At 44.5% G+C, this 27,333-nt stretch overlaps 3 protein-coding genes across 8 annotated transcripts in view; 1 reads left to right on the forward strand and 2 right to left on the reverse strand.

Annotated features, from left to right (window-relative positions):
• strn4 (striatin, calmodulin binding protein 4) overlaps nucleotides 1–2,880 on the reverse strand; it is a 41,041-nt gene extending 38,161 nt beyond the window's left edge. For all 3 annotated transcript variants that reach the window (XM_061680936.1, XM_061680934.1, XM_061680935.1), the window contains exon 1: nucleotides 2,410–2,880. In XM_061680936.1, the coding sequence (XP_061536920.1) occupies nucleotides 2,410–2,709 (300 nt within the window). In that variant the 5' untranslated portion in view covers nucleotides 2,710–2,880. The remainder of the gene's footprint in view (nucleotides 1–2,409) is intronic.
• Nucleotides 1–8,782, forward strand: part of fkrp (fukutin related protein) — a 19,879-nt gene extending 11,097 nt beyond the window's left edge. For 2 of the 4 annotated variants that reach the window (XM_061680937.1, XM_061680939.1), the window contains 2 exons: nucleotides 3,694–3,778; nucleotides 5,978–8,782. In XM_061680937.1, the coding sequence (XP_061536921.1) occupies nucleotides 6,092–7,690 (1,599 nt within the window). In that variant the 5' untranslated portion in view covers nucleotides 3,694–3,778; nucleotides 5,978–6,091 and the 3' untranslated portion in view covers nucleotides 7,691–8,782. Of the gene's footprint in view, nucleotides 1–3,513; nucleotides 3,597–3,693; nucleotides 3,779–5,977 lie in introns of those variants that run through there. The other 2 variants (XM_061680940.1, XM_061680938.1) reach the window with 2 other exon arrangements.
• slc1a5 (solute carrier family 1 member 5) lies at nucleotides 6,931–26,734 on the reverse strand. Its single transcript, XM_061680941.1, has 9 exons — nucleotides 26,671–26,734; nucleotides 25,845–26,477; nucleotides 19,028–19,070; nucleotides 18,867–18,935; nucleotides 18,615–18,781; nucleotides 16,040–16,273; nucleotides 15,473–15,667; nucleotides 15,248–15,382; nucleotides 6,931–11,424 (listed from the first exon to the last, which is right to left on the reverse strand). The coding sequence occupies exons 2-9, from the start codon at nucleotides 26,366–26,368 to the stop codon at nucleotides 11,202–11,204; spliced, it is 1,590 nt and encodes a 529-aa protein (XP_061536925.1). The 5' UTR covers nucleotides 26,369–26,477; nucleotides 26,671–26,734; the 3' UTR covers nucleotides 6,931–11,201.
• Nucleotides 26,735–27,333: the final 599 nt, after the last annotated feature.

The raw sequence follows: 27,333 nt of genomic DNA on the forward strand, positions 1-27,333 counted from the left end.
ATGCCACCATAACATGATAGATGGCGCCGACATACAACAAGAAGCGAGGATTCTTATTTTACAAGGCATTAATGTCACGTGCAGCTGGCATGTGAGTCGACGCATGTTGGTAAGTACGCAAGGCCATGGGGGCTACGCTAACTAGCATGTTGAGTGCCCCGAAGCCAGAGGCGTGTTACCGTCGGATGATTAAATGAAGGCAAGGTAATCTCAGAACGGCACTAAATGTACCCTAGAGAACTGCTGTAAACCACGTCATTAAAAGTTCCACGACAGGCCACGTTAGGCACCGCGATGATGGCCTGTGTCTGAAGGTCATTCTTACGACAGCGTCTTTATTGTTCATCCATATTTTATCAGGCTTCTATTTATACCCGCGTAGATTGGAGTGGAGGGCAGAGAAGTGGAGTGAGTAAAAGTGTTAAGTAACAATGCATTGTCACATGTTTAGGTTATGTTATATTTATAAGCAGCATTGGACAACACTCATTCAAACATTTTGTAGTTTCTCTGCACCTTTCTGAATGTTGGTGTGTTTTGCACAATGGTATGCCTCATACACATCCATCCATCCCGCCTAAAACATAAGTGGGATTTGTAATAATGCCTTGTGGATATACAAATAGGAATATGGATGCCACGTTACCTCTGTGTGTTAAATACAAAATAAAGGGTGTTAAATGAATACGAGACTGCTTCTTGAGGAGAATACCACAAATTATAAAATAAAACTGGGACAAGACAACTGAAGTGATAGTTTATCACAAGTTTATCACAGCATCACTTCTCGACAAGCCGCAACGCAGTGGTTTCATGCCGCAGAGCACAGCTGATACTTAACCGGACAACCCACTGCCCCACAAGATGTGGTGGCCTCCGTCGCCACCTCAGCGGCGTTTATCATTTTACAGAGAATAACTTGCAGTCGTCTTAACAAAGTGTTGTCATCTTTGTTTATCTTTAAAATATATCCACACGGCTGATATGGCTCCTACTCGACCTGCCTGGAAGTTACGTCACGCTGGTAAAGTGGTATCGGTGTTTTGGGATTGGAGCTCTCTCTATATATATATATATAATTTTTTTTAAATGCAGACTTACACTACTGTCACACTTGTCCAACCCAAATGAAGTAGCACAAATTAGCATCTCATGTGTAGGTATGGGTGTATCCACCGCTGACTGGCTGTCGAAAGTGGTCACTCAACATGCCACACTCTTGATGGCGTAATTTGAGTGGCGATAGAACCACTGTTTTCCATGTTTCAACTGTGTTTGTGTTTTTCCCCTTACCACTATACAACACTACTAATGACGTAGAACTGATAACATTTCTCAAATTTATGATTGCAAAACCTCGCTCAACAACTTGTAGGTGAGTAAGGCCATTTTTCAACTCCATAAGTGCATCTTCGCTATATATTTTTCTATGCTTCTGACACATTTGCTTTAAACTGGTAGATCTGCAGACACACTTTCTTGGAGGCATCGCTGTTCAGGTGCCTTGTGATGTTACTCTGACCTCCCATAATGGCTCATATTTCCGTCACTTCCAATGCTAATTTCAACAACAAATTTGCCTTTTAACTGTGCCATATTCATTTCTTACGATGTACTTTAACAGCTTTGGGAGAGTTTTTGTCATTCTTAACTCTTAATTTGTTTTTCTACGCATGTTTGAGTGCCGCATTAAACCACACAGTACCTGACTGCCATCTTCAAACTTGTTGTTTTTTCACCATTATTTTGTGCATTTCTTGTAGACCTGGCTTTCTATAATTACCTGTTTCTGTCTTTAGCAAGTTTTCCAATGATGCCAGCCTTTTGAAAGTCGGATAAAGATTACGAGAGTCATGAAAGTTTGAAACTCTGATTCAACACCAAAAATCTCAACCCTAATGACTTTGTATTAAGACGCTGGCCAGAAATAGGTGCATTTTCACCCCTTTTAAAGAGTCATAACTTCCTTAAAATCTGTCACAGGAAAGTGAAACTTACATCACTGGAATCGTCTTTAAATGATCTGCTTGATAATGCTCTCAATTCGTCTCGTGTAAAATCAATTCCTCTTTGAAATGTTACCCATACTCATCATATGTAGTCTACCTCTATTCATAAGAGGACTTGGTAGGTTGGACCTATTACCTAATCTCTATTGATTTGCGGGGTTCAGTGATTGATTGTGCACCTTCAGACTGTACAGCGTATACTTTATATACAGTTTTATAGTCTAAATCATGGTGAAGCATCAGCCGCCTAGTGTAACGTTAGCCTATTAGCATGTTGTCATCTGATAGACTGTATGGGGTGCTGTACTGTATAGTGTCCAAATACAGCGTAAAAATCTGGATTTAATGTTGTGACGTGGTTAAGTGAGTGTTAACACGGGTAAACAATGAAAATATTTACCCGAAGTTCGTCTCTCTCCGCCTCCCAGCGGTATTTCTCGGCCTGGAAGCGTCCCCACTCGTACTGGATGAAGTGCAGAATCCCGGGAAGGGTCATTCCCGAATCGCCGTCCTGCTGCGATTCGCGGAGGTGTGACGACCCGGGCATGGCCCCGACCGCTGCCGCCGCCATAGCTCCAGTAGCGGCTACTGGTGCTGACTGGCCCGGTGCTGCTTTGGGCCCGTTTGGGTTGCGCCCCGCTCCGCCGCTGCCGCTTCCGAAGTTCGGGTTTGGTCCTCCGCCGGATCTGTCCGCCTCCATTTTAACCGTTCAACCCTTCGCCAGGTTAAGAACGCGGACACGGGCAAAGTATACGGACGACGACAATAATAATAATGAAGCGCCAGTGCCCTCCTTGTAACCCAGCGATACTTCGTTGAAGGCTAACCCTCCTTTCTTTTTCACACACGCAAAGAGTACAATTACTATACCTTCGGTAAAATACTACCCATCCGCTTTAGAACCTTCAATATAAAACACATTCGAATCATTTATTCGTCACACAAGTTTATTTTTGGTCTGAATGAATAACTTTACAATATTTTATTATAGTGTGGCTTCATTTAAATATACATCGAACTAAACGATTGAAGTATTGCCATACAAAATATTAATAGTTTGAATAATTCTCTTATTTTGGTAGTTCCTAATCTGTTTCCTCCTCCTTGTGTTTGCCACTGGATATACCCAACTGTAGGTGACAAATATAGTGCCATGTTTTCAGTAATACACAACGAGTGCGTCGCCAAGGGAGATCGTTTCCTGGCATTTTGTGAGCAAGGACTGTTTTGTTGGTGATGAAGTTAGAGCAGTAACATGCTACTTGACTTCCGGTTTTAGAGCAATATACATACATTAAATGTCCACAATTAATGTATATTGGATAAAAATCACATCCATCAAGACACGAAATTTTTGCCAGCGTTTAACAATGATTTGAGCAAACAACTCTACTGGCACTAATCAAAGTTGCATGAGCAGCGGTTTGTAACGTGAGCGGTTGTTTTAATTTCTGTCTGGACCTTTATTTTGTATTACTCAAACCGGAAACAATTACGCTGTTAACGTCGCGACTCTGACGCTAACAAGGTAGCCTGTTAGCGTAAGCTAAAAACTGGACAGCTGGGCACAGTCTGGCTCGACTTTCCGTACGTAACCCCACGCACACATGTTGAAATAGTTTTAGCCATATCCGTACACTATGAGTCTAAAATGCAAATAAATTGGCCTCCTCGTTCCTGCCAGGCTGGTCCAAAGAGCGAAGATGCCAGAGCTGGAGGATCAAGGGTAGTGCTCATGTGAAGCTGCTTCAAGTCACGATGGAATATATGTGAGTATAATACATTATTGTTAATAAACATGCACCTAATCAGTGCCCTTCTGGCAAATTTAGTCGTAGTCCTTTTTAATTCAAGTTGACAGCTGACTTCATGCGCCACACGCGATACAATGATGAAAAACATCATTTTTGGTGCGCTGCAGGTGAATAATTTAAGTTTGGATGTAATTTCCTAAATACGAGGATGACTCAAATGGACTTTGGCTCAGATTTCAAAAATGTCTTTGTAGCATGGAGAAATATAAAATTTCGTGCATCTACAGCAGTAAATTGATTTCATAAATGCAGTAACATACTGTAGTTGTTTATTCATACAGGTAAATATAAAACGATATATGCAGCGTTATCCTCACTTTTGGTGTCCAACTTTCTTGGGTCTCCCTCTTTTTTTCTATGGGAGACGGTAGAAATGGCTCTGAGTATTTAAGGGTGCCAAACTGTGTGTAGTATGCAAGTTCTCTCCATGCTTATGGGGGTTTTCCCCTTGTACTCCAGCTTGAGCCGCTTACATTCAAATAATAAATAACAAACAGGTATGTTAGGTTTTGGTTTAAACGGGGGGGAGTACCACTATCATGACCAACAGAAGTGTAGTAGGCCTGAGTGTTTATTTAAAACAAGGTAGAGGTTTTGTTCCGAAAAAAAGTATATGTAATATTATTGTAAGACAATGTAACATACAGAATTTGAACATGTGCTTAAATATATGAAAATAAAAAACTGAAATAATGTTTCAATTGAAATTCGTTGCACATAAAAGTTAAATATAGCTTTGACCGAAATAAAAGTTTATAACTAAAAGTGCTTAAAGATTAAATGCAAATGTTTTGTGCTAAAAATATAAATACAACCGAACAGAACTGTACTTAAACTGAGTCATTCGTGTACCACTAGAGGGAGCCCACATACCAATTTTAGAATCAGTGATTTAAATTATCCCTTGACAACTTATTAGGGGTGTCCCGATATGATCTTTGAGATCGGAACGGGGTCCGATGTTAGCAAAAAAAAATTAGGATGGGATTAGGTCGGGCTGGATCTGATTTGGATCTAATCTGATCTCAACAGGTTGCTAAGGTGCTATCACAGTAGCAAGGAGTAATAGTGGATGTTGCTTGTTTATTCACACTCCAGTTAACGTTAACTGTAAAACGCAACAGACATAACAAAAGAATTATACTTATTAAACATTCAAGTACATCACAGATGTAGTTTCTTTTTTTACTCACAAAAATGGCTAGCTCAAAGCTAGCACACGAATGAAAAACACCATTGACAAGCTAAGGAAAATTAGCATGAAACGCGTGGCATGTATAGCTCACAAAAGAATAAATATTGGTACACAAACGCTGTATAAACACATACAAACAGGGAATATCACACTACTCTCTGGCATATGTTCTTCAAACACTGTGAAAAACGAGTTATAATAACAATATTCGACTGACTTCTTTCTTTGTTACTGCGAGTGTGTATCTCATTGGGTGCACCACACTGCCCTTCAGAGGTCAAGACATGCGCAGCGGTTACTTCATAAAACCCTTTGGTTGTAAACTGAATTTTGAACTAAATCACGTAGAAAATGAACTTTATCAGCACTGATCTTGTTTTATTTCACATTGCAATCTATGTCGCAGGTTTAAAAAATAAATAAATAAATAAAAAATCGTAATGTCATTTCTTTACAATATCGTGCAGCCCTAGTACACTGTCAATCATATGATTGTGGCAATGGTCAAAATTAAGTGGTTTTACCAGGTGAAGAAAGAAGGTTAGAAGCTCTCACTAAAAGAACTGGCCCCTCTGAGTCAAACAAATGATGAAATAAAAGTTGTTTTTTTTAATTGACCTGTTTTGTCAACACTGCTTGTTGCAGAGAAACTTCTTGTTCACAGTAGAATATTTTGTGAATATCATATATTTTGTCACTGTCAATCGGTACGTCATACGAACCTATGGTATGCCATGGTCATGCTGTACCGCCTCAAAAAAATTGTGTGACCAAATCACATGCTGGTGCGACCAACTTTATCAGTGCTACTAGTGCAAAAGTTAATGTTGAGCCCAGCTGGCTATGTTTAATTGTTTGAAGAAATCTTGCCTCATCAAATTTTCCTGTTGTGTTTACAGATGTTGCTTAAATGAAATAATATATTGCTCATGTCATTCCTTTTTTTCCTTGTTATTTAGGCCCAGTACATGCTTTTCCTCTCTTTAACAGATTGGACTCCTGTTTAGTGACACCAATGAGAACCTAAAGGCAGCAGTTCTACATTCAAACAGTACTGGAAGTCCCTCGTGGCCATGCGGATCACTTTATGCCAAGGGGTGTTAACCGGGGCCATCATCCTCAACCTCCTCATCCTCTACTATGTGTCCCTGGCCCAGCAGCAAATGATGGAGAAGAGGAAGGAACACGGCAGGTCCACCAGGAGGGCTGCCTTACCCGCCTCCGCTCTGGTGGGAGCCATAGCAGGACTCGTCGGCCCTGGAGTTGAGCCCGCAGTGGCAGGGGTGAGGTCAATTAATCGTAGCCCACGCGTGACAGTGCTCCTCCGGGAGTTTGAAAACTTTGAGAATTACGTCGGGGATGTTGCCAATTCGTTCCTGAGCCAAAGACCTGAGCTTCCCTTCCTCGTTGTGGCTGACACGCCTCCGTACCCGCCCCTGGTGCTCCCTGACAGCTCTCGACTCCTAGTGCTCTCCCCAAGCCCGGACCAGCCTCCGCAAGCACACAGGCCAGAGTTTCACGTGCAGACGGAGTTTGTGCTTCTCGTGCCGGACGGTGTGGAGTTGGAGCCGCCTCGAGCGATTGAGAGGCTGATAAAGGAGTTGGAAGGCGAGGGTGGTGGTCCAGTGAGGATGGTAGCTTCGCCCGTGCTGGCTCGATCCGCCGTGCAGTGTCTCCACCTGCGGGTGAACCTCCGCGAGTGGACGGCCACTTACTCTACCGCGGCGTCCGGGAGCAGCGGTAGCGTGTGCACGGCCTTGCAAGGCGACGCCGTGGTGCTCATCCACACGGAGGATCTATTTAATCTTTCCGTGCCGTTAGGCCGACCCCTTTTCCCTTCGCTCTTCATCCAGACCACGCTGAGGGGCTGGAAGGTAAAGCTCCTGGAGAGCCCGTGTTTTTCCGCCAACCACCGTCCCCTCTTCAGCTCAGCTCACAACCAGTGGAAGGCGGACACTCGCCTGAAGGAGTCCACGGGGAAGCTGATGAAGAGCTTCGGTCTGAAGCGTATCCTGCTGCCGGATGGGAAGGAGCAGTGGCACGGCTGTAGCAAGGAGACACCTCGCTGCTTCGGCACGGTGCAGGACAACACGCCGGACTACCTCTATCTGGATCGCTGGACGCCACCGTGTTGTCTGCGCGCACTCCGAGAAACCACCAAATATGTCATTAACATCCTAGAGAGCTACGGGGTGCGCTATTGGCTCGAAGGCGGGACATTGCTCGGCGCCGTCCGCCACCAAGACATCATCCCGTGGGATTATGACGTGGACCTGGGAATCTACCTGGAGGACGTACCCAACTGTGATCACTTGAAGAACCTGGACTCGGGCTCGCTGGTAGATGCCAACGGCTATGTGTGGGAACGCGCGGTGGAGGGCGACTTCTACAGGGTGCAGTACAGCGAGGCCAACCACCTGCACGTGGACCTGTGGCCGTTCTACCCCCGCAACGGCATCATGACTAAAGACACATGGACCGAGCACAAGCAGGACGTGGAGTTTCCCGAGCACTTTCTGCAGCCGCTCATGCCCATGCTCTTCGCTGGCATCAATGCCTATGGCCCGAATAACCACCGCGCCTTCTTGGAGCTCAAATTCGGAGAGGGGGTTGTTGAGAACCCTCAGTACCCCAACCCTGCCAAGAAAAGACTGGACCGGGCCAAATTGTGAGAGTATATTTGCATTAGGCTTCAGCCCACTTGACACCTAATACCTTTGTATATATAGTGTGATAGTGGCACGTTTGGTCCTTTTTTTTTTTTTACCTTTGGCCACGATTCCATAGGTGACCAAAAGCAGACAAATCTCCATACTTAATGATACATTGTTTGCAATATGTGTTCTAAATGTGTACATTGTACTGCACAAGTGTAAAAATTACTGTGTACATTATCACCAGATGGATTTGACTACTGTACAGTATTTATGGTTTTGTGAATTTATTCTGCCCTGTTGCGTTGTTTTACACTGATTTTGTTAAGCATACAATTGTTGCACACTTGAATGTATGTTAGTGTATTGTTGGGCTTCCACGAGGTGAACTTAGATGTCTTTGATATTGTTTGGGAGTTTGGAGCGCTTGTATGGGGAAATTAAGCACACCATACTTGGCAATGATCGCATATTGTGGTTGTGAGAACTCCATCATTATAAATAAATAATCTACTGTACTGTATGATGGTGGTTCAACTTGCTGAACACTAGGTGACGCAATACATCTATGATTGGGCCTTTTCCTTCTGGACTCAAAACTAGTATGGAGTAGTGAACTATGGAAGAACTGGATATGGTATAGTTTAGTGTAGTATTTTGACACTGCCAAGTAGCACACGTGTCAGGCCATTGAGGGAAGCGTCCTAATTCCATTAAGTAGCTTTGCACCTGTCTATGCAGCACACTGTATATATCTGATCCCATTCCTATCATTGCCCAATGTATAAACAGCAGTGTTCGGACAGTTTCCCATTTAGCAGAGTGCTTCTGACAATATAAGACTCGGCAAGAATACCTCTGGGGGCTTTTCCAAAATGGATGAACAAACTTACAGATAAACAGCCCCTGTAAAAATGATGGTTCACAACATTACTAAATTATGAAAAAACATTTGCTTAAAACTGAAGACTTAAAATACACAGCGTAATATCCTATTGTTTACGGCAACCAGTGTACACATTCGTACCAACGTTTTACAGTCTTAAATATAACATAGTTAACAGATGGAAATCTGGGAGTTTATTTGGTTATTAGCGTGACATCTCCAATTTTAAAAGATAACCACAGAAAGTTGTTTGTATTTTAGACCACAAAATGGAGGGATCAAAGACCTGCAACCAAGTGGAAGCACCACATGGGTCCTTGACAAGAGAACATAATACACATACATATATGACAAGTCTCTGCATATGTGATTAAAGATAACGTCGCACAAAAACCTTACTGTTTAGCCTTTCACACTCACTGGATATGTCGTGAGTCGGTGCATGTCGGACGTGTGCCGGTAGTTACAACACTGCTTGTTGGATCGCCAAGCATTTGTGCTTTCTTTGGGCTAAAAAAAACTCAATAAACAAAGCAAATGCATTCATTTGGGTTACAAAAATAAACAAACCAAATCTCCCCTATGGGGTCAATGGGATTTTTGCTCTTAAGGAGAAACAAAAAAATCTGCATTTTTGGCTTTGGTACATTAGCACATATACAAATAGTGTTAGTTATTGTTCCCTTTTGTTGTCCATGAGGAAACGTAAGGGCAGAAAACCAAAACTGAGGCATACATCGCAGTGACTCCATCGAGAAAAAAATGTAGTGTGCTATTCCAACAGGGGTGCTGTTGATTCACTCTTACTCATTTTGAGCAGTGCCCACATACCGATAATCGGGCCAAATGTAATCATTTTTACCTTCCGATCAATGTCAGCAAGGGCCTGATTAACGGATATTACCCTGAGCGATTTTCTTGTGGTGTGGGGGTATGTTTTGAGTGGGGTTTTTTTCCTCAGAAAAGGGGACAGACAATGGTCAATTTAAAAATACAATTGTTTCTGTGTGTGGTTAACACAAAGATTGTAGGGCCACATAATCCTTAGTTGTCAAGTGAAACAGAACGACCGCCAATTAGAAAGTGACCTGAAGTTCGCTTTAAGAATTAGCCCAGCTTCTTTTTTGTATTTTTATTATCGATCTGGATGCCCTGTTGCACCGTGCTGCCACCCACTGGTTTGTCTTGGTACTATGACAGACATCTGGTTTGGGGAACGAGACTTGCAATTATCAATGAATATCCTTGTTGGGGTATGCAGTAAGTAAGCTAAGACACTCTTTTCTCGTTTTAAAACTTGATTTTAACGTGACGTGGACTATGGCCTATGTCCACAGAGACCTCCAGTATTGCATGAAAAAAAGAGTTCAGTACATTCAGAAATCTCCCCATCCTATTAAAACAATCTATCCACCATTCCAACGAGGCAAATGTCAACCATTAAAGGGGAGCTTGCAGGATATTTTTTTTTTTTTAGGAGGAATAACGGCTGGTCACTCACACTCCCCAGCCTCCCACTGCCCTGGTAGCTTGGGGTTCCGCAGCTTTTCTGGAACATTTTGGAATATCAACCTCTGAAAAACACTCGTTTGCTGGGCATAATATCAGCGAAGAGAAGCAGCAAAGGCTCTCGTGCAGCTGAGAGAATTCAGAAGTGACGCAGAATGAGCAACATGTCTGCTCCACAGGGAGGTACCTTTATCACGTCCATTTCATTTTTAATTGACAAAAAAAGAAAATGTCAAAACAAAATTTCGTGTTATAGTAACAATATAAATTCCTCCTACCAACGTAGCAGCTGTGGCTAGGTATTGTTGGCTGTTTTCCAGTGTTAATGCTAGCTTAGCACTGTAAATTTATCACCTTATTTGTTTTTAATTATACATTCCAAAAAAGTAAAAATTCAAACCCATAAAACTAGTGTTATAGGAACACTATTACAAATAAGTTTCTTCCAATGTAGCAGTCGTGGTTAGCTAAGGTTGACTGGTATGCAGTGCTGATGCTAGTTTAGCACTGTACACATGGGGGTGTTTAGTGAGGCTAAAATCTGCAAACTCACTCCAAGGGACAGATATTCCCAATGTTATGAGTGAAACATGGGGAAAATCTGTATTGCAGACCACATAACCACCAAAGCACCGACGATATACACAAAACATTGAATAGTTTTGAAAGGCACCAGTTCGAGATGAAAACGTTTGGCAAACAAACAAGCAGTTTCCCAATGCTCAATTGCCATCAACCTTTCTGTTAGTATCAATTAAAAATTTATGACAATCACCGTTTATCTCGTACAGGGCCAGTGACCAACAGCAAAGTAGAGTACATACGCAAAATAGGCACCTACTCCTACTTGACCTCCAATAAATTACTATAGTTTGAAACATATCTTTTAGGCAATCATTGAGCTTCTACATTCACATATTTATATGAATCATACTGACGAATGGATTTTGATATAGCAAATGCTACAATATTAAAAATAAAAAAACTTTTAACAGTTGTTGTGCTGCATCAAGTACATCCTCGCTTCTCAAACCATTTTTGGATGTAGCAAGAGAAAGAGAGAGGTCCAGAGTGTCTGCTTGCAGATTCCATGGTAATGTTTTAACTAGCTCAAATGTGAGGTCCACAACTGGCTTACATGACAGATTCTTTATCCCGGTGTGAATTTTTGTTGTTGACCCTCTGTCCGTCACTTTTTATCTCAATGAGCGGTGAGTCTTCGGGGGCAGGTGTGACGGGTATGACCTCGCCCAGCTCCGCTCCTTCCTCTCGTTTGGATGTGCGGTCTACGAAGAACTGCAGGAGTCCTGCTCCGAAGGCGTCGCCCTCAACGTTCAGTACTGTGCATGTACGGTCACTAAAAAACAAGAATAAAATTTATTAACAGCAACCAGTTATGACTTGTACTAAAAAACAAGCATAACCTGATAGTGAAACTGAGTAACAATGTAAGACAAAGGCTAACGTTCACTTTCTTTACAGGCATGTATATGCGTTGTGTGCAGAGGCCTTTCTATTGACTTGTATTATGTTCCATCCATCCATTTTCTGAGCCGCTTCTCCTCATGAGGGTCGCGGCCGTGCTGGAGCCTATCCTAGCTACCATTGGGCAGGAGGCGGGGTACACCCTGAACTGGTTGCCAGCCAATCGCAGGGCACATACAAACAAACAACCATTTGCACTCACAGTCACACCTACGCGCAATTTAGAGTCTCCAATTAATGCATGTTTTTTGGGATGTGGGAAGAAACCGGAGTGCCCGGAGAAAACCCACGCAGGCATGGGGAGAACATGCAAACTCCACACAGTTGGGGCCGGGAATTGAACCCCAGTCCTCAGAACTGTGAGGCTGACGCTCTAACGAGTCGTACACCGTGCCGCCTTATATTATGTTCTATTCATTAATTATTGACTTTGAAATTAGCATATGTTTCCGAACCGCATAGCCTAACGAGGGTCTCAGCTGAGTTCGGACGAGAGGCAGGATACACCCTGAACTGGTCGCCAGCCAATCGCAGGGCACATGGAAACAACCAACCATTCGCACTCACATTCACACCTATGGACACTTTAGAGTCTTCAATTAACCTACCGTGCATGTTTTTGGAATGTGGAAGGAAACCAAGGTACCCAGAGAAAACCCCCACAGGCACGGGGAGAACATGCAAACTCCACACAGGGAGGTCTTATTTGAACCCGGGACCTCAGAACTGTGAGGCAGATATAGTAACCAGTCATTCACCATGCCGCCCAGTATATTACAGACACACATTAAGAGACAAACATAAAAAAAAGAGTTTCAAAACTGACTTAAGCTGCAGTAAGTGTGGTCATTTTTCGCAAAGTATCAAGAATATATGCCTGAGAAGTACCCTTATAGTCCAGTGGTTCTCAAACTTTTTGCACCAACTACCACGTCGAAAACAAACACACACTCTAAAAGTACAACCATAATGACCAACTTTAAAATTCACCAATATAGTAGGCATACGTGTTCATCAAAACTGAGAAACAGGTTTACTTCCATAAAATTAGTATTGTACGCCACTGTAATATTATATATAGTTTGAACATTAACACTGCACTTGAATATAGGAAACAAACAAAATTTCAATGGTTCAATTAAAAATTAATTGCACCACAGAGGGCGCCACGGTGACCGACTGGTTAGAGCGTCAGCCTCACAGTTCTGAGGACCGGGGTTCAATCCCCGGCGCCGCCTGTGTGGAGTTTGCATGTTCTCCCCGTGCCTGCGTGGGTTTTCTCCGGGCACTCCGGTTTCCTCCCACATCCCAAAAACATTGGAGACTTTAAATTGCCCGTTGCGAATAGTTGTTTGTTTGTATTTGCCCTGCGATTGGCTGGCAACCAGTTCAGGGTGTACCCCGCCTCCTGCCCGATGATAGCTGGGATAGGCTCCAGCACGCCCGCGACCCGAGTGAGGAGAAGCGGCTCAGAAAATGGATGGATGGATGGATGGATGCACCACAGCGAATAGTGTACTTTGATTTTTAAAAACAAAAAGTTTAACATTCAAAGTAAAGTAAAATGTAAGTCCAGTATGGTTTCCGCCCCCTCCATAGCACCGAAACAGCACTCATCAAGATCACCAACGAGCTCCTCCTCCAGCTCACCATCCTCATTGATCTGAATGCAGCGGGTTTTTTGGGGGGTTTATTTAATGCCTGTCCTGTACAGCTGGATGGCCTTGCAAAATGGTGGATATGTATGCCTTTGCGCTGCAACAGTTTTGCTGTGCAACAGGTGAGTTTGAAATACTCCCTCTTCTTATTTTTAATTGTTTTCATTATTCTGATGTCCCCTCCTAGAAGCCATCACCTTATCGTGGTGGAGGGGTTTGTGTCCCCCAATGATCCTAGGGGTTAAGTTGTCTAGGGCTTCACACCCCTGGTAGGGTCACCGATGGTAAACAGGTCCTAGGTGAGGGACCAAAGCATGGCAAAAAGACCCCTATGATGAAAGATGTTAATGGACTGAGGTTTCCCTTGCCCGGACGCGGGTCACCGGGGCCCCCCTCTGGAGCCAGGCCTGGAGGTGGGGCTCAAAGGCGAGCGCCTGCTGGCGGGGCCTGCACCCATGGGGCCCGGCTGGGCACAGCCCGAAATGGTAACGTGGGTCCCCCTTTTCATGGGTTCACCACCTGTGGGAGGGGGCATAGGGGTCGGGTGCAGTGCGAGCTGGGCAGTGGCCGAAGGCAGGGACCTTGGCGATCCGAGCCCCGGCTACAGAAGCTGGCTCTAGGGACGTGGAATGTCACCTCTCTGGCAGGGAAGGAGCCCGGGCTGGTGTGTGAGGTTGAGAGGTTCCGACGAGATATAGTCGGGCTCGCCTCCACACACGGCTTGGGCTCTGGTACAAGTCCTCTCGAGAGGGGTTGGACTTGGCTTGGTGCCTGTACGCTGGGGTTCACCCCGCTGGACGAGAGGGTAGCCTCCCTCGCCTTCGGGTGGGGGGGACTGGTCCTGACTGTTGTTTGTGCCTATGCACCCTTTTTGGAGTTCTTAGAGGGGGTGCTGGAGAGCGCTCTCACTGGAGACTCCATCGTTCTGCTGGGGGACTTCAATGCTCATGTGGGCAATGACAGTGAGACCTGGAAGGGCGTGATTGGGAGGAACGGCCCCCTCGATCAGAACCCGAGCCGTGTTCTGTTAATGGACTTTCTGTGCTCATCACGGATTGTCCATAACGAACACCATGTTCAAGCATAAGGGTGTCCACATGTGCACTTGGCACCAGGACACCCCAGGTCGCAGTTCGATGATCGACTTTTTGGTCGTGTCATCGGTCTTGCGGCCGCATGTCTTGGACACTCAGGTGAAGAGGGGGGCGGAGCTGTCAACTGATCACCACCTGGTGGTGAGTTGGCTCCGATGGTGGGGGAAGATGCCGGTCCGACCTGGCAGGCCCAAACGTATTGTTGAGGGTCTGCTGGGAACATCTGGCATGATCCTCTGTCAGAAGGAGTTTCAACTCCCACCTCCGACAGAACTTTGCTCATGTTCCGGGAGAGGCGGGGGACATAGAGTCTGAGTGGACCATGTTGCGCGCCTCCATTGCTGAGGCAGACGACCGGAGGTGTGGCCGTAAGGTGGTCAGTGCCTATCGTGGCGGCAATCCCTGAACCCGTTGAACTCCAACGGTGAGGGATGCCCTCGAGCTGAAGAAGGAGTCCTATCGTGCCTTTTTGGCCTGTGGGACTCCTAAGGCAGCTGATGGGTACCGACTGGCCAAGCGGAATGCAGCTTTGGTGGTCGCTGAAGCAAAATCTCGGGCATGGGATGGGTTTGTTGAGGCCATGGAGAAAGACGTCCGGACAGCTTCGAGGAAATTCTGGTCCACCATCCGGCGTCTCAGGAGGGAGCTGAAAGGTGCTCTCGTGTGAGTGTGCTAATTGTGTTTGTGTGATTTACTGGCGTTCAATAAACGGCTAAAAAGTGCATCGACAACTGTGCCTATCCTTTCCCACATGCACGTTAGGGCATTTAAGCATACTGTCAAAACCCGTAAAAAATATTTTTTTTTTTAAATGGTCGCTATAAACAGCAGATTTCCGTACGTGGTTTCCCCAATGAAAAGAGTCAAAAGCGATAAGCCCACTAATGAATTCAAAAGGTAAAAAAGAACAGCAAGCGATGCTATTAAAGGGCTGGGTACTCACACCAGCCAGTCAACTGCCAAGATGAGGGAGATATCGTTGGTGGGCAAACTGACTGCTTCCAGGATGATAGCGAGGGTCAACACCCCACCAGCGGGTATTCCTGCTGCACCAACACTTGAAGCCGTGGCAGTCACGCTGGTTGGATGAAAGAAGAAAGATATCAACAACATAAAGACATTTCAAACAAACAAATCCTATCGTTGTGCAGGTGCATGGACTACTCACAGGATGGTAATGATTTGGATGAAGTTGAGGGAATAGTCGTTCAGCTGAGCGATGAAAACGGCAGCCACGCACTGAAAGCACGCGGCTCCATCCATGTTGACCGTGGCACCAATGGGAAGGATGAAGCGGCTGATTTGCTTGGAGATGCCGTTATTTTCCTCCACGCACTTCATCATCAGGGGGAGCGTGGCAGAGCTACAAGGGGGGTTGGAGGAGACAGAGTCATGAGCGTAAAAAGAAGGAATTGCAGATGTAAACAAAAACAAGCTCAAAATCCCTGGTCTGGTTTACTGGTTCAGGAGTGGTGTTCCACATGGTTCTATCCCAACACAAATTTGTCAATCAACAATTTCAGCTTGTTTAAAATATAGTTTATCGTAGGTGACTGACTTAGGGCCAAAGTTTGACATACTGTAAGAACTGATCACACAGTACCAGCACAGAAGTCAACAATGTGAACCACTACGACTGCCAATCGCATCATGCCCAATATGCCATCCATTACACGGGACACATCACTCCTGTTCTTCGTTGACTCCAACTGTTGGGACTGCGCAAGCTCATTACCTGGAGGCCGTTCCAAAGGCTGTGGCCAGAGCTGTGAATATTCCCCACAGGAAGGCGTACGGGTTCTTCCTCGTGATGATCAAGTAGATGGCAGGCAGCACAATGAGGCCGTGGATGGCGTGCCCAACAATGCAGCACGCTATGTATTTTCCCAGGCTTGCGAAAAGCGTGCCGACGTCCTCCATCTCAACAATCTTTCCAGCAACAAGGAACATAATACCAAAGGGGGCATACCTGAGAGGAGAGGGGCATGAATTGAACAAAGGTTGTTAACTCAATCACCGCCATCGATTTATATTCAACAACTGGAATCCAACCGTTTAACTGCCACAGATGAATATATTCGTCAATTATGTTTTTTCAACGGGTAGGCATGGAGGAGGGTCTCGCCCAGCCTGCCTGTGAAATTCAGGTTTGTAAACAAACCACTGTAATAACTAACAGATCACAATAGAAGCCGGCGTTGCATCGCTTTGGATTTTAGATTAGCTCATCTTTATAGAGTAGAAAATAAAGATTAGTGGGTGAATCTCGGCTTGGCACGTCATTTATGAGAGAGAAATGTTGGAAGACGGACAAGTTTAGGCACCTTTCACTGAACGGAGTGGAACCTCGATAGAACGGACTAATAGAAGCGCGGGGGGTGGTCTGATATAGCCGATTGTTACACTTTTTTTTATGCACCCATATTATTATACAGTAAAAACAATTTTTTTGTACATTTCTTTGTCCAGGTTACACTGTATATGTATGTATGGTATAAACAGTATGTGCAGCAGCGGTAGGTAGTAGAAAGTGTGTCGCTATCGTCATAAAAGATGAAGCTGTTTATCGAGTAAATAGCAAACGACTTAGTTTTATATCTGTAAATAAATTATTTTACCATTAAAATCCCTTTCTAAGTCTTGTTTTTGTTGTTTTATAGTTTGAAGTGTCACAAAAGCAAAGCATTAGCGTCGAAATCAGTCGTGCTTGAAATGTTTCTTTTTTATTTAAAAAAAAAAAAAAAAGCTCATTTTCTCCGCTTTCTAGTCAGAAACTGGTGTTTTTGGTGCAGTCAACCCATGTTCTACAGCTGATAACGAAACAATGGAAAAAGCCAGACACAAACTTTTTTTCCTGGTGAAAGAAGAGTCTACTCTTTCTTTTAATATGTTCGCTGCCTATATATATATATAATATTCTGTGGCTCTTGAAAGATGTCAAAATGCTCTAAAATGGTTTGTAATATGGTTAACCCTGCTTTGAAAACGGCCGACAGTGAATGCATTAAGGAGAAGGTACCATCCATCCATCCATCCATCCTCTGAGCCGCTTCTCCTCACTAGGGTCGCGGGCGGGCTGGAGCCTATCCCAGCTGTCATCGGGCAGGAGGCGGGGTACACCCTGAACTGGTTACCAGCCAATCGCAGGGCACAAACAAACAAACAACCAGTCGCACTCACAGTCACACCTACGGGCAATTTAGAGTCTCCAATTAATGCATGTGTTTGGGGATGTGGGAGGAAACCGGAGTGCCCGGAGAAACCCCACGCAGGCACGGGGAGAACATGCACACTCCACACAGGTGGGACCGGGGATTGAACCCGGGTCCCCAGAATTGTGAGGCTGACGCTCTTACCAGTCGGCCACCGTGCCGCCCATTTCCACATCACGCTGTCTAATTTAGTCGAAAAATAAGCTCTAGGTCTTAATGTATCACCGCATTGTTGTGTAAGTACGGAGGTCATGTAATAGCTTTTTTTTTTTTAACTCTACCATTTGAATGAATGTTTTATCATAATTTGGAAGGGCCTGCGCAGTACTGGACACCAAATGTTGTTTAATGTCACAGAAGGCCTTTTCTGTCCATTTTCTAAGTCCTTCTTTTTCTTACTTCCTTTTTCTATTTTAGACGCCATGTTTAGCCAGAAGAATAAGTCGTCATATCCCTCTTTTTCTATTTTTGATATATTATTTTTATGTCGACCTTTATTTCATCTCGACGTTGAACCAATTTTTTCGAATTTAGCTGGCCAGCGACATCGTATTTGGTTATCCATGTGTTTAAATGTTTTATTTTGTGAGGGGTTTGGAGTTGAACATATTTCCAGTTTACAGCGTTTTCACTGTACAGCTCTAATCGCCTAGGTGTGGTTGGCTTTCCAAGTAAAGCAGGAAATTGAAAACCACGCCAGATTCAACACATCTACACCAAAAACGATGACAGAAAGCAACCATAGTAAGAATACTAATTTTACTCTGAGGGTAGCACAAAAATGCATGGCGGCAGGAAAGAGGAGACTGAATTGTAGAACTCCAGTAAACTAACAATAGCAAGTGTGTTTATTGGTGTTATTTCTAGCCCTGTCCTCAAAATGTTGCAATGACGACAAATTTCTTCAGTGAGCGTATAGAGCAGTGGTTAAAATCGCCACACTTGGAACCCCACCTAATCAGGTACTAGAAATTTACTTTGTTCTGCCAATGGAAAAGTGTCATTCACCAGTAGAGCCATGTCTATGCAAGTAGCACCCGAGCAGTGGAAAAGGGAAAGAATTTCAAACAATGCACCTCAACAAACCCCAAACCTTACCACATAATCCAAGACACCAACACCATGGTGGCTTCATTGAAGGAGTTGAAGAACTTAATCAAGATCTCGCCTTCCTCCCCCAACTTCCTCAAGGCCACACCGAATACGATGGCGAACACCACCAGGCCCAGAATATTCATCCCATCCTGGTCGGTTCCAAAGGGAACCTACACACGCAAGACAGTCAGGACATACACCAAGAACCAACCTTGATACAATTTATTGGGTGACTTTTTTTTCTTCCCTTCTCACCTTCTCCACTGTGATGTTGGGGACTCCATTTGTGCCATTTGTGCTCACCAGCTTATAGCTTGTTGCGTACTGCAAAGGAGAGACTTTGTCAGCTTGAGAAACTCAGGGAAACATTTCCTTATTAACAAACATTTTATACAGATGCAAGATGCACAACTTACAGACTGAAAGGCAGCAGACACCAAGTTGGAGGGAAAGATGTTTCTGTGGTGAAAACAAAATCATAAACAGATGCCATTCCTGAGTGTCACATGATCCAGATGAAAATCAAATGACGTGCCGTTTATAATTTATTAAAAGCACAACACAACATTAAGTGATTCAATTTGACTTTGCAGAGTCAGTCGTGTTGAAACCACACAGATCAAGTATCTCATCAAATACACAACATTTTAAGAAGGAACATGTTTAAATTGGAGAAAAGCAGCATTGAGACTGTAGCTAGATGCCCTATGGACAATAATATTAGAATCACAAGACTGATCATGTGGAAATACCAGAAGCTTTAAATGATCAATCCCCCCGTTAGCCACCACTTCTAATATAAAGGAAGTTCCAAAATGTACTACACGAGTCCTTTTTTTCTATTTCGTTTCAGGTATCATTTGGACAGACGTGAGGTCATCAGCATTTAACATCTTAAGCTTTCCAGTTTTTGTAAGCCTTCCTTTGTCTACAGTTCGCCAATTGCCATTGGAGCTCCACTGCAAAAGTGTTGCTTGGCAAGACGTTTTTCTGTGCCCGGCTGTAGGTGGGCACCAGTTTGAGAAGCTTTGTGGCCCTCACACTGCTCCAACACCTGGTTACAATGTATGCTAGCCAGGGCAAGTTTCTTGAAACAGGATCTGTTCTTGACAAACGAACCGGTGGAAGGCCTGCTGCTACCACTACTGATGAAAACGCTAAACCCAGGCATTCACGGAAAACCAGTGAGTCTATGCGTAGGACTGCACCAGAATTCGGCATCAACATAAACTCAAGTCAGCAGATGCGTTGGAGAGTGATAAAGCTTTCCCCATACCGACTTCAAGTTGTGTTTAGCATCATAATCTTCCGCTTAAAGCCCTTGAACAACCTCAAGTCAAACATAAATCTCCCAAGAACAAATTCATGTGGCCCAGTTGCGCTTTCTGCTCTTGCTTATTGACTTAAGAGTAGTCAGGAATTTCCTTCACATGCTACTTTGGGCCATTTTTTTTTCAGTTTAAATGAAACACATCAACGTCACGTTATGTAGGACATGACAGCGTGGAAGTGATTCACAGGATGAAAGACCATAACAAGTCTGCTGTGGTCTTGAGTTTTGATGGTATGGTTATGGCAGGCCTTGAGACTGCAACCAAAATGGTCACAATGCTGCTTTTCTCCAATTTAAACATGTTCCTTTTTTCCTCAGTTTGTGCGAGTAATTTAATGTGGTCGCATTTTTGCTAGTGCATGTTTTAATGCTCCCTCAACGCAGTCTCACTATATAAATACATGGTGGTCAAATATTTTTCACCGCTCTAGTCAATCTCTTCCACTTGCACGCTCGCCATTCTGAAAATAGAGTGCCGTGTTGTTATTATGAACAGCGCACGTGCGCGTTCGGCCCCCTCACCATGACGAGAGGGAGCCTCACGTCGCATAGCAGTCACAAGCTGGAGAAAGTCTGTGCTTGCGGAGGGTCCCCTCCATTTTCCATTTAGGGTTTGTAAGATTCATCTTCCTTGCCGATGTGTACATCCGGCTTCAGGAAGAGAGGGAGATTAAAAAAGTGGAGGGGACGGATCAATGTCATTATAAATCTGAGTGGGTACCAGGCCAGCGGGCACCTCCTCGCCCGAACTGTTGGTATCCGCTTCTCACGTAAAACACGGCCCCTTTGGAAGGCTGAGACGCGCTGGGAACACACAACTCTGGTCTTACGTGTCGCGAGCTTTATAAATTACGACTCTGTGGACATTGTACACACTGTCACCGCACCGCATTGAGTCTTCACTCCCCACACGATTAGACATTATACAACCTGCCATACCAGAGATGAGCATGAAAAACAAACACTATGAGACGGGAGCAGTCAACATGGATGTGTCTCTTCTGTCTCCTGTAAGTGCTGCAGTGATACATGCAAAATAAAGACGTATCAAACACGCAACAAGTGTACCGGTTGACCATGAGGCCCCTTTTTTGTTTTGGTTTTTACACTTCGTTGAACAGCAGTAGCCATGCCGCCACATGGGCTCTCGTCAAAAGAAAGCAGGACGCCAACTGAGAGGGCTCGCTATAATAAGAGACACGGGGCTTGCTGTTCTATTATCATAATGGCTCAGCGTGAGTCTGTCTGTCTGCTCTACACTGATTCATTCCGTGATTATTCAGTGACCCCCCCCCCCCTTGCTCTAGCCATCAAAAGAAAATCATTATCTTGATTTGCATGCTGAATAACTACTCTATTGTTATGTTTCACTTAGTAAGTGTTACAAGCTAGTCAACAGCGTTCTTTGAGGACACGTTTAGTCAGACGTATGTCTCGCTGATTCAGGGGTGGACAACCTACAGCCCGTGGGCCATAAACCGACCGCAATAACATTTAATCAAGGGTAAAAATAAGTAAGGGGCTTTCCCACCGCACCACTTTTACAGGAACGTCCCTAGCTACCCTGGTAGCCCCAGTTCTCCCTGTGCAGACATGCAAACACCAAAGGGATGAAAAAAGTGGCAAAAAAAACAACATTGTAGGGGGGTCTCTGGGGATCCCCCGGGCCCCTGCAGAGAATTTTTTTATTTTAACATAAATTCAGCAATCTGGAAGACTGAAGAATACAATATTTTAAAAAAATAAAAAAAAATATTCATGCAGAAAAACATTTATTTACACCTCTCATGTACATCGCGATGTACAATTTTAAAAATTAAAAAAAAAAATTTTTTTTTTAAATGAAATTTGCCTCATTTCTTTGCTTTTTTGTTCTAGCCTCCAACTTCAGCCAGGATCATTTCCACCTGCACCTGATGCCTGCTTCAAGCTGTGCCACGTGAATAGCATCCTCCTCTTTAAGCACTCTCATTCTGGCAAAGAATTGACAAAAATCATGTCTGTTTCACTTCATTTATCACTATTACCAACTTGAAAGACTAATCCCAAATGCATACTCCAGGAAAATACTAAGTACAATATTTTTCTGTGTTTATTGTCCATTTCTGAATTTGAAGTTAGTTCATTCTCTGTTGTGTCATAACCCCTCACATCGCTCCATCGCTTAATACATTTAACATTAAGGGTCAGATGACAAAGATGTTATGGGGTCAGTTAAGATTCATATTTGCGTTGCTTATATGTTATGTAATACATGCACATAACTTCCAGCAAGTTTTCAACCATGGTTTAGCTAAAAATGAGGTTTTTATGACGCATATTGAGTCCTCCCCGAACATACCCGAAGCTCAAGACACCGAGGTGTGGTTACTCTATCCACCACAAGGGCTACCAGAAGGGACGTTGCAAGTGCCAAACACAGTGCGCTGCACTCTATACGCAATGGTGAGCAACGTGTTGGAATATGAGGAGGAGGAGGATTCTGACGTACAGGAGCACCCAACTGAACTTGGCATCGTCAAACCGTACATGTTTGAGCCGATCAGAAGGTCGGAACAGTGACGACGACAAGCAGCCAAGTCTGCGGCACTTCGACCGTGGTGACTGCAAGATTTAGTTCTCTTGCTGGCGATTGAGGTCGGGATGGCCGTCGGAAAAATAGTTGGCACCGCAGCTGGTTTCAGCCTCTACCTCTGTATCCAATGCTTTCTGCTAAGTCTTTCTCAAAACACGCCGGTTCGAAGTGATCGGGACAGTTTGGAATGCTTGCCCATAGCTGACCACGTTTCTTCCCCTGTCAATTGATTTTCCCTACCCATTGGTCCCGTATTCCTTTTTCACTTGGAAAGCCAAAAAAAACTCTTGCCACTGCCTGAACCCTTTGTACAACCAAATGCCACAGAAAAAAACATTGTGGCATTGTTAAATCATACATACAAGGACGGGAACAACAGCATGGAACAATAGCACACAACCCCGAATGAACGGGCTATTTGGCTCATGTGACATCACAGCGCCGGAAAGAGACGAAGACCGGAAGGCGCTGGATGCAAATAACAGAAGGCGCATTCTGCATCATATTTATCGATTTAACTGCTGTATGTCTGCTATATAATCACTTCGAAATGGCAGATGTTGTTTGTAAAGGGGTTCTAGACCTAGAGCTATCAAGAAACATTTTCAAATCGTTGTCCTCAGACTTTGAACATCCATAAATTGTAGGCGCGTTTCCTAATTAATACAAGATGTATTTGCGGATCAACTCTTGTCGCTAATGTTACATCTGCTTCGTGGTTCCGCTGGGACCACAACCAGGGCCACGACCCGCAGCACTTTAACGCGAAAATACAAAAGACCAGAGCAACAAATATGACACTGGCTAATCTGATGAGGACAAATGTTGGTTAAACGTAAGAGTAGCAATAGAGGATGTCCGCTGAAAAGAAGTGCTGGAGTGAAGCATGGAATGGACTGCTTAGATAAGAGGTAAAATCTGAGATTTTAGGTCAAGTCTGATCCGATACTCTTTACTCTTTTTTTTTTTTTTTTTTGCTGACATTGGACTGATTTCCGATCTCAAAGATCGTATCGGGACACCCCTCTCTGCATCATGAAAGACTCAACCCACTCTGCACACCCTCTCTTCCATCCTCTCTCCTCCGGCAGAAGGCTACGGAGCATCCGGTGCAGGACGACCAGGCTGAGGAACAACTTCATTCCGAAGGCTGTTATACTGTTAAGGCTCCTTTATACTCGCACGGGCGGCGACCGCACTGCCATCACTGCGGCTATGCCGCGCACAGTTTATTCATGGGGATATTGTGTTCACAGAAAGTAAGGTAAAATGAAACCTCACTGGGAGAGGAGAAATTACTGTTCCACAATTTAAAAAAAATCTTGCTCTTGAATGAATCACTTAACACAAAAATGAGAAACTGTTATTTCTAAATAAGCACTTTCAAAATCCTCTGCCCGCTTTAGCCCATGCCATTTTCCCAAAGTGACAGAAAAACATTATACAACCTGCCATACCAGTGATGATGAACATTTTAAGCACACAGAACGATTTTACACTTCATGTTGGGAAATAACTTTGTCAAACATTGTTTTGTAATACATAGTTATTCACAAGAGCCAAAAAGACGCAAAAATGCAACGCAGCACATACCGTATGTGGTAAAGCTACAGCTGCCAGTGATTATGCACATGGCCAGCAGGTGGTTTCTTGTCCAATGCAGCATCAAAAAATTAACCATTAAGGCCTCTTTATACTCCCGCAGTTGCGCGGCCGACAACGCCCGCTTTGCATCACGTGACCGACGAATTGCCCAGATCAGCATGTCTGCATAGTTTGCCGCGCACCAGACAAAAATAGTTGCTGCGCGTCGAACGCAGCGGAGATCATCTCTCGTGATTGGTTCGTTTTAGTCACATGCTGGGATGACGTACCAGCATGCCCATTGGTTCTACATACCATCTACGTCGCCACCTTCTCGATCGATTTTGCAGCATAATTAAACGTATCATCTGGTCATCTAGGTCAATTTTTTCTGTCGCGGTCACCATTGTTGTTGCTTTGTTCCTTGTTACTGAAAGGAAAGTAAAAACGGCTACCGGAAATGACAAAAAAATGCAAAGGAAACTCCACCCTGTGGTTTCCGATCCAATACCAGCTGTAGCGACACCTCCGACTTGGAGGAGAACTGCAGCACACTTTCAAAACAGCGTGCGTGGGTTGCGCTCAAGTATAAAGACAAACTACGCGTGGGATAGCCGCAGTGACGTCGCCGGCCGCCTGAGTATAAAGAAGCCTTTACTCAAACAGCGGCTGAAGTGTTATGATGCTTCATCTCACCATCACTACTTTTGAGTCATTAAAATCTCTCACTAAGTACTGACTTGTGGCTAGTGACTAAAAAAAACCCACAGTGCAGCCTTTCAATAGGATTTAACTGTTCACGCAGACCGATGATTTCTCGCTAAGCGGCAGAAAGCGATTGGGACGTGACACTTGATTCTACAATCCACAGTGACGGTGCAGTATCATAAAAGTGCAAACAAATGCACAGTTTCACTATCGCCACACTATTTTTGTTATTTTCCTTTGTAAAAAGTGTATTTGTTGTGACTTTTTTATTTACACATTAAGAATACAGTTTTACTGGCGTGTTAAGTGCGCAATCCATTGTGGGTTAATTATTCATACCGAAGTGCTCGGTCATAAATCAGTCATGGAGGTTAAGGACTGAGTCACTGAAGGACTTACAATACTTAAATAATATTTACAATGAAAAGTTTCAACTTTGTAACTGAGCTGGTTTAACACGCTGCAGAGCTGACGTGACTCGTAAGTAAGTGCTTAAGTAAGCTCAAGTAATCAGTACAGTTACGAAGTTACTTTTTCAAGGTAACTGTGGCAACAACACTGCATATCATGTGTAAATGTGTGCTAGCATGACAATTAAAAGTACTTGAAACCTTGAGTTAATTAGCATGTAGAACATTGTAAAGACCCTTTTCTATTCATAGTTTAATGAGGACCCGATGGAGGACTGTGAAGTTGTTTCCAGTCAATGACAATAAGCTGTCTGGCTTCTTCCTGCTTGACTATGGCTGTTCCAACATGTAGTATGTAATCATGTAAACCCCTACTGCCAAATGTGACTTATATGAGCATTCCCGAGTTGTCAATTCTGAGGGAGGACAACAACAAGGGAGGATCACGTGTGTGACGAGCGTGCCAGAGGGCCATGAGTGTTAATTTAGCCTGCAGCAACACGGGCTGATGCAACTCCACGTGTTCGTTGCAATCTATTGGGTTTGTACTATATAAAACTGACGAGCCCTGGACAAAGCGCCGAAACATGCAAACAACGGTGGATTCGGAGGGTTTCACTCACCTGATCAAGTCTAAAAAGGAGTCGATGACCTCTTTGGGTTCGGGCACGCCGTCATCGAAACCCGCCACTTGAGGTTTGGTCAGCGTCACCGAGCCCGGTTTGATGATGAAGGCCATCACCACCCCGATGGCCGAGGCGATCAACGTGGTCACCAGGAAGAAGAGCATGGCCCATCCGCCCAGCTTGCCCAGGGCTTTGGGGTCGATACTGGCCGCCCCGGTCACCAGACTGCACACCACCAAGGGGATGATGATCATCTTGAGCAGGCGGATGAGCAACTCGCCGGGGAAGCCGATGTAGATGACTTGGGTGCGGGACAGCTCCACGTTACGCACGCCGAGCCCGATGAAGACGCCGATGATGACGCCCGCTACGGTGAGGATCACCAGAAGGTTGGCCTCCACGATCCGCATCACACGCCGGGAGAGAGGCTCCGCCGAGCCGCCGTCGCTGCGGGACGAGCCGTTGGCCAGCGGGTCCTCGCCGTCATGGCACGCTTTGACGTCCTCCACCTTGTCGGCCATAGTTACGAGCGGTAAAAGTTGCCCAAGGAAGAAGTTCCAACTTGAAGTTGGAGTGCGAGTGGGCAAGGAGACGCAAGGAAACTCTTGTGCCGCAGCGCTCGTTTCTTGTCTGAAGTGGCAAAAAGCAGGCGGGGGCAAGTTAGAAACCCGCTGGCAGATCGTGGAAAGAGGCGTGGCCTACCGTTTTCCTAACTGCTTGGATTTATTTGAGTTACTGTATTTTTTCAATGTTGTTTGCCAGTGTCAAGTAATACATTTAAACTCAAAATTAAACATTAAAAAATATATTGAAAAAGGAATACCTCGATCAGTCCTTGACAGCCATCCATCCGTTTTCCGTACTGCTGAAACCTCTCCCAGGTGACTCTATAAGCAACCAACAATTCGCATTTACATTCATTTAGAGTTCTCAATTAACCTCCCATGCATGTTTTGGGGATGTGGGAGGAAACCAGAGTACCTGTAGAAACCCCACGCAGATATGGGGGAAAACCCGTTAGAAATCATAAACTTAACAGCATAATTGCATCCGTAATTTTTGAACATTTTCACAAAACCAAAAAACACAAATTCAAAAGACAAGAAGAGTTCAGTTGCCTCGATTTGACCTTTACCATGACCTGGGTGACTGAGAATCTATACAAAGAAAAATCACTAACTTTAGCAAGCTTGTTGGTATTTGTATTGATATTTTGAAATACATAAATTACATGAATGACTGAGGAAGAGTCACTGATCGTGTAGTGGTGCACTCGCCTGACTTTGGTGTGGGCAGCGTGGGATCAGTTCCCACTCAGTGACGGTGTGAATGTGAGTGCGAATGGTCGTCCGTGTCTATATGTGCCCTGCGACTGACTGGCGACCAGTTCAGGGTGTAGTCCGCCTTTCGCCCGAAGTCAGCTGGGATAGGCTCCAGCGCCCCGTGACCCTAACCAGGATAAGCGGTGTTGAAAATGGATGGACTT

The sequence above is a fragment of the Phycodurus eques genome, chromosome 7 (assembly GCF_024500275.1).
Source record: "Phycodurus eques isolate BA_2022a chromosome 7, UOR_Pequ_1.1, whole genome shotgun sequence".
Taxonomy (NCBI): domain Eukaryota; kingdom Metazoa; phylum Chordata; class Actinopteri; order Syngnathiformes; family Syngnathidae; genus Phycodurus; species Phycodurus eques.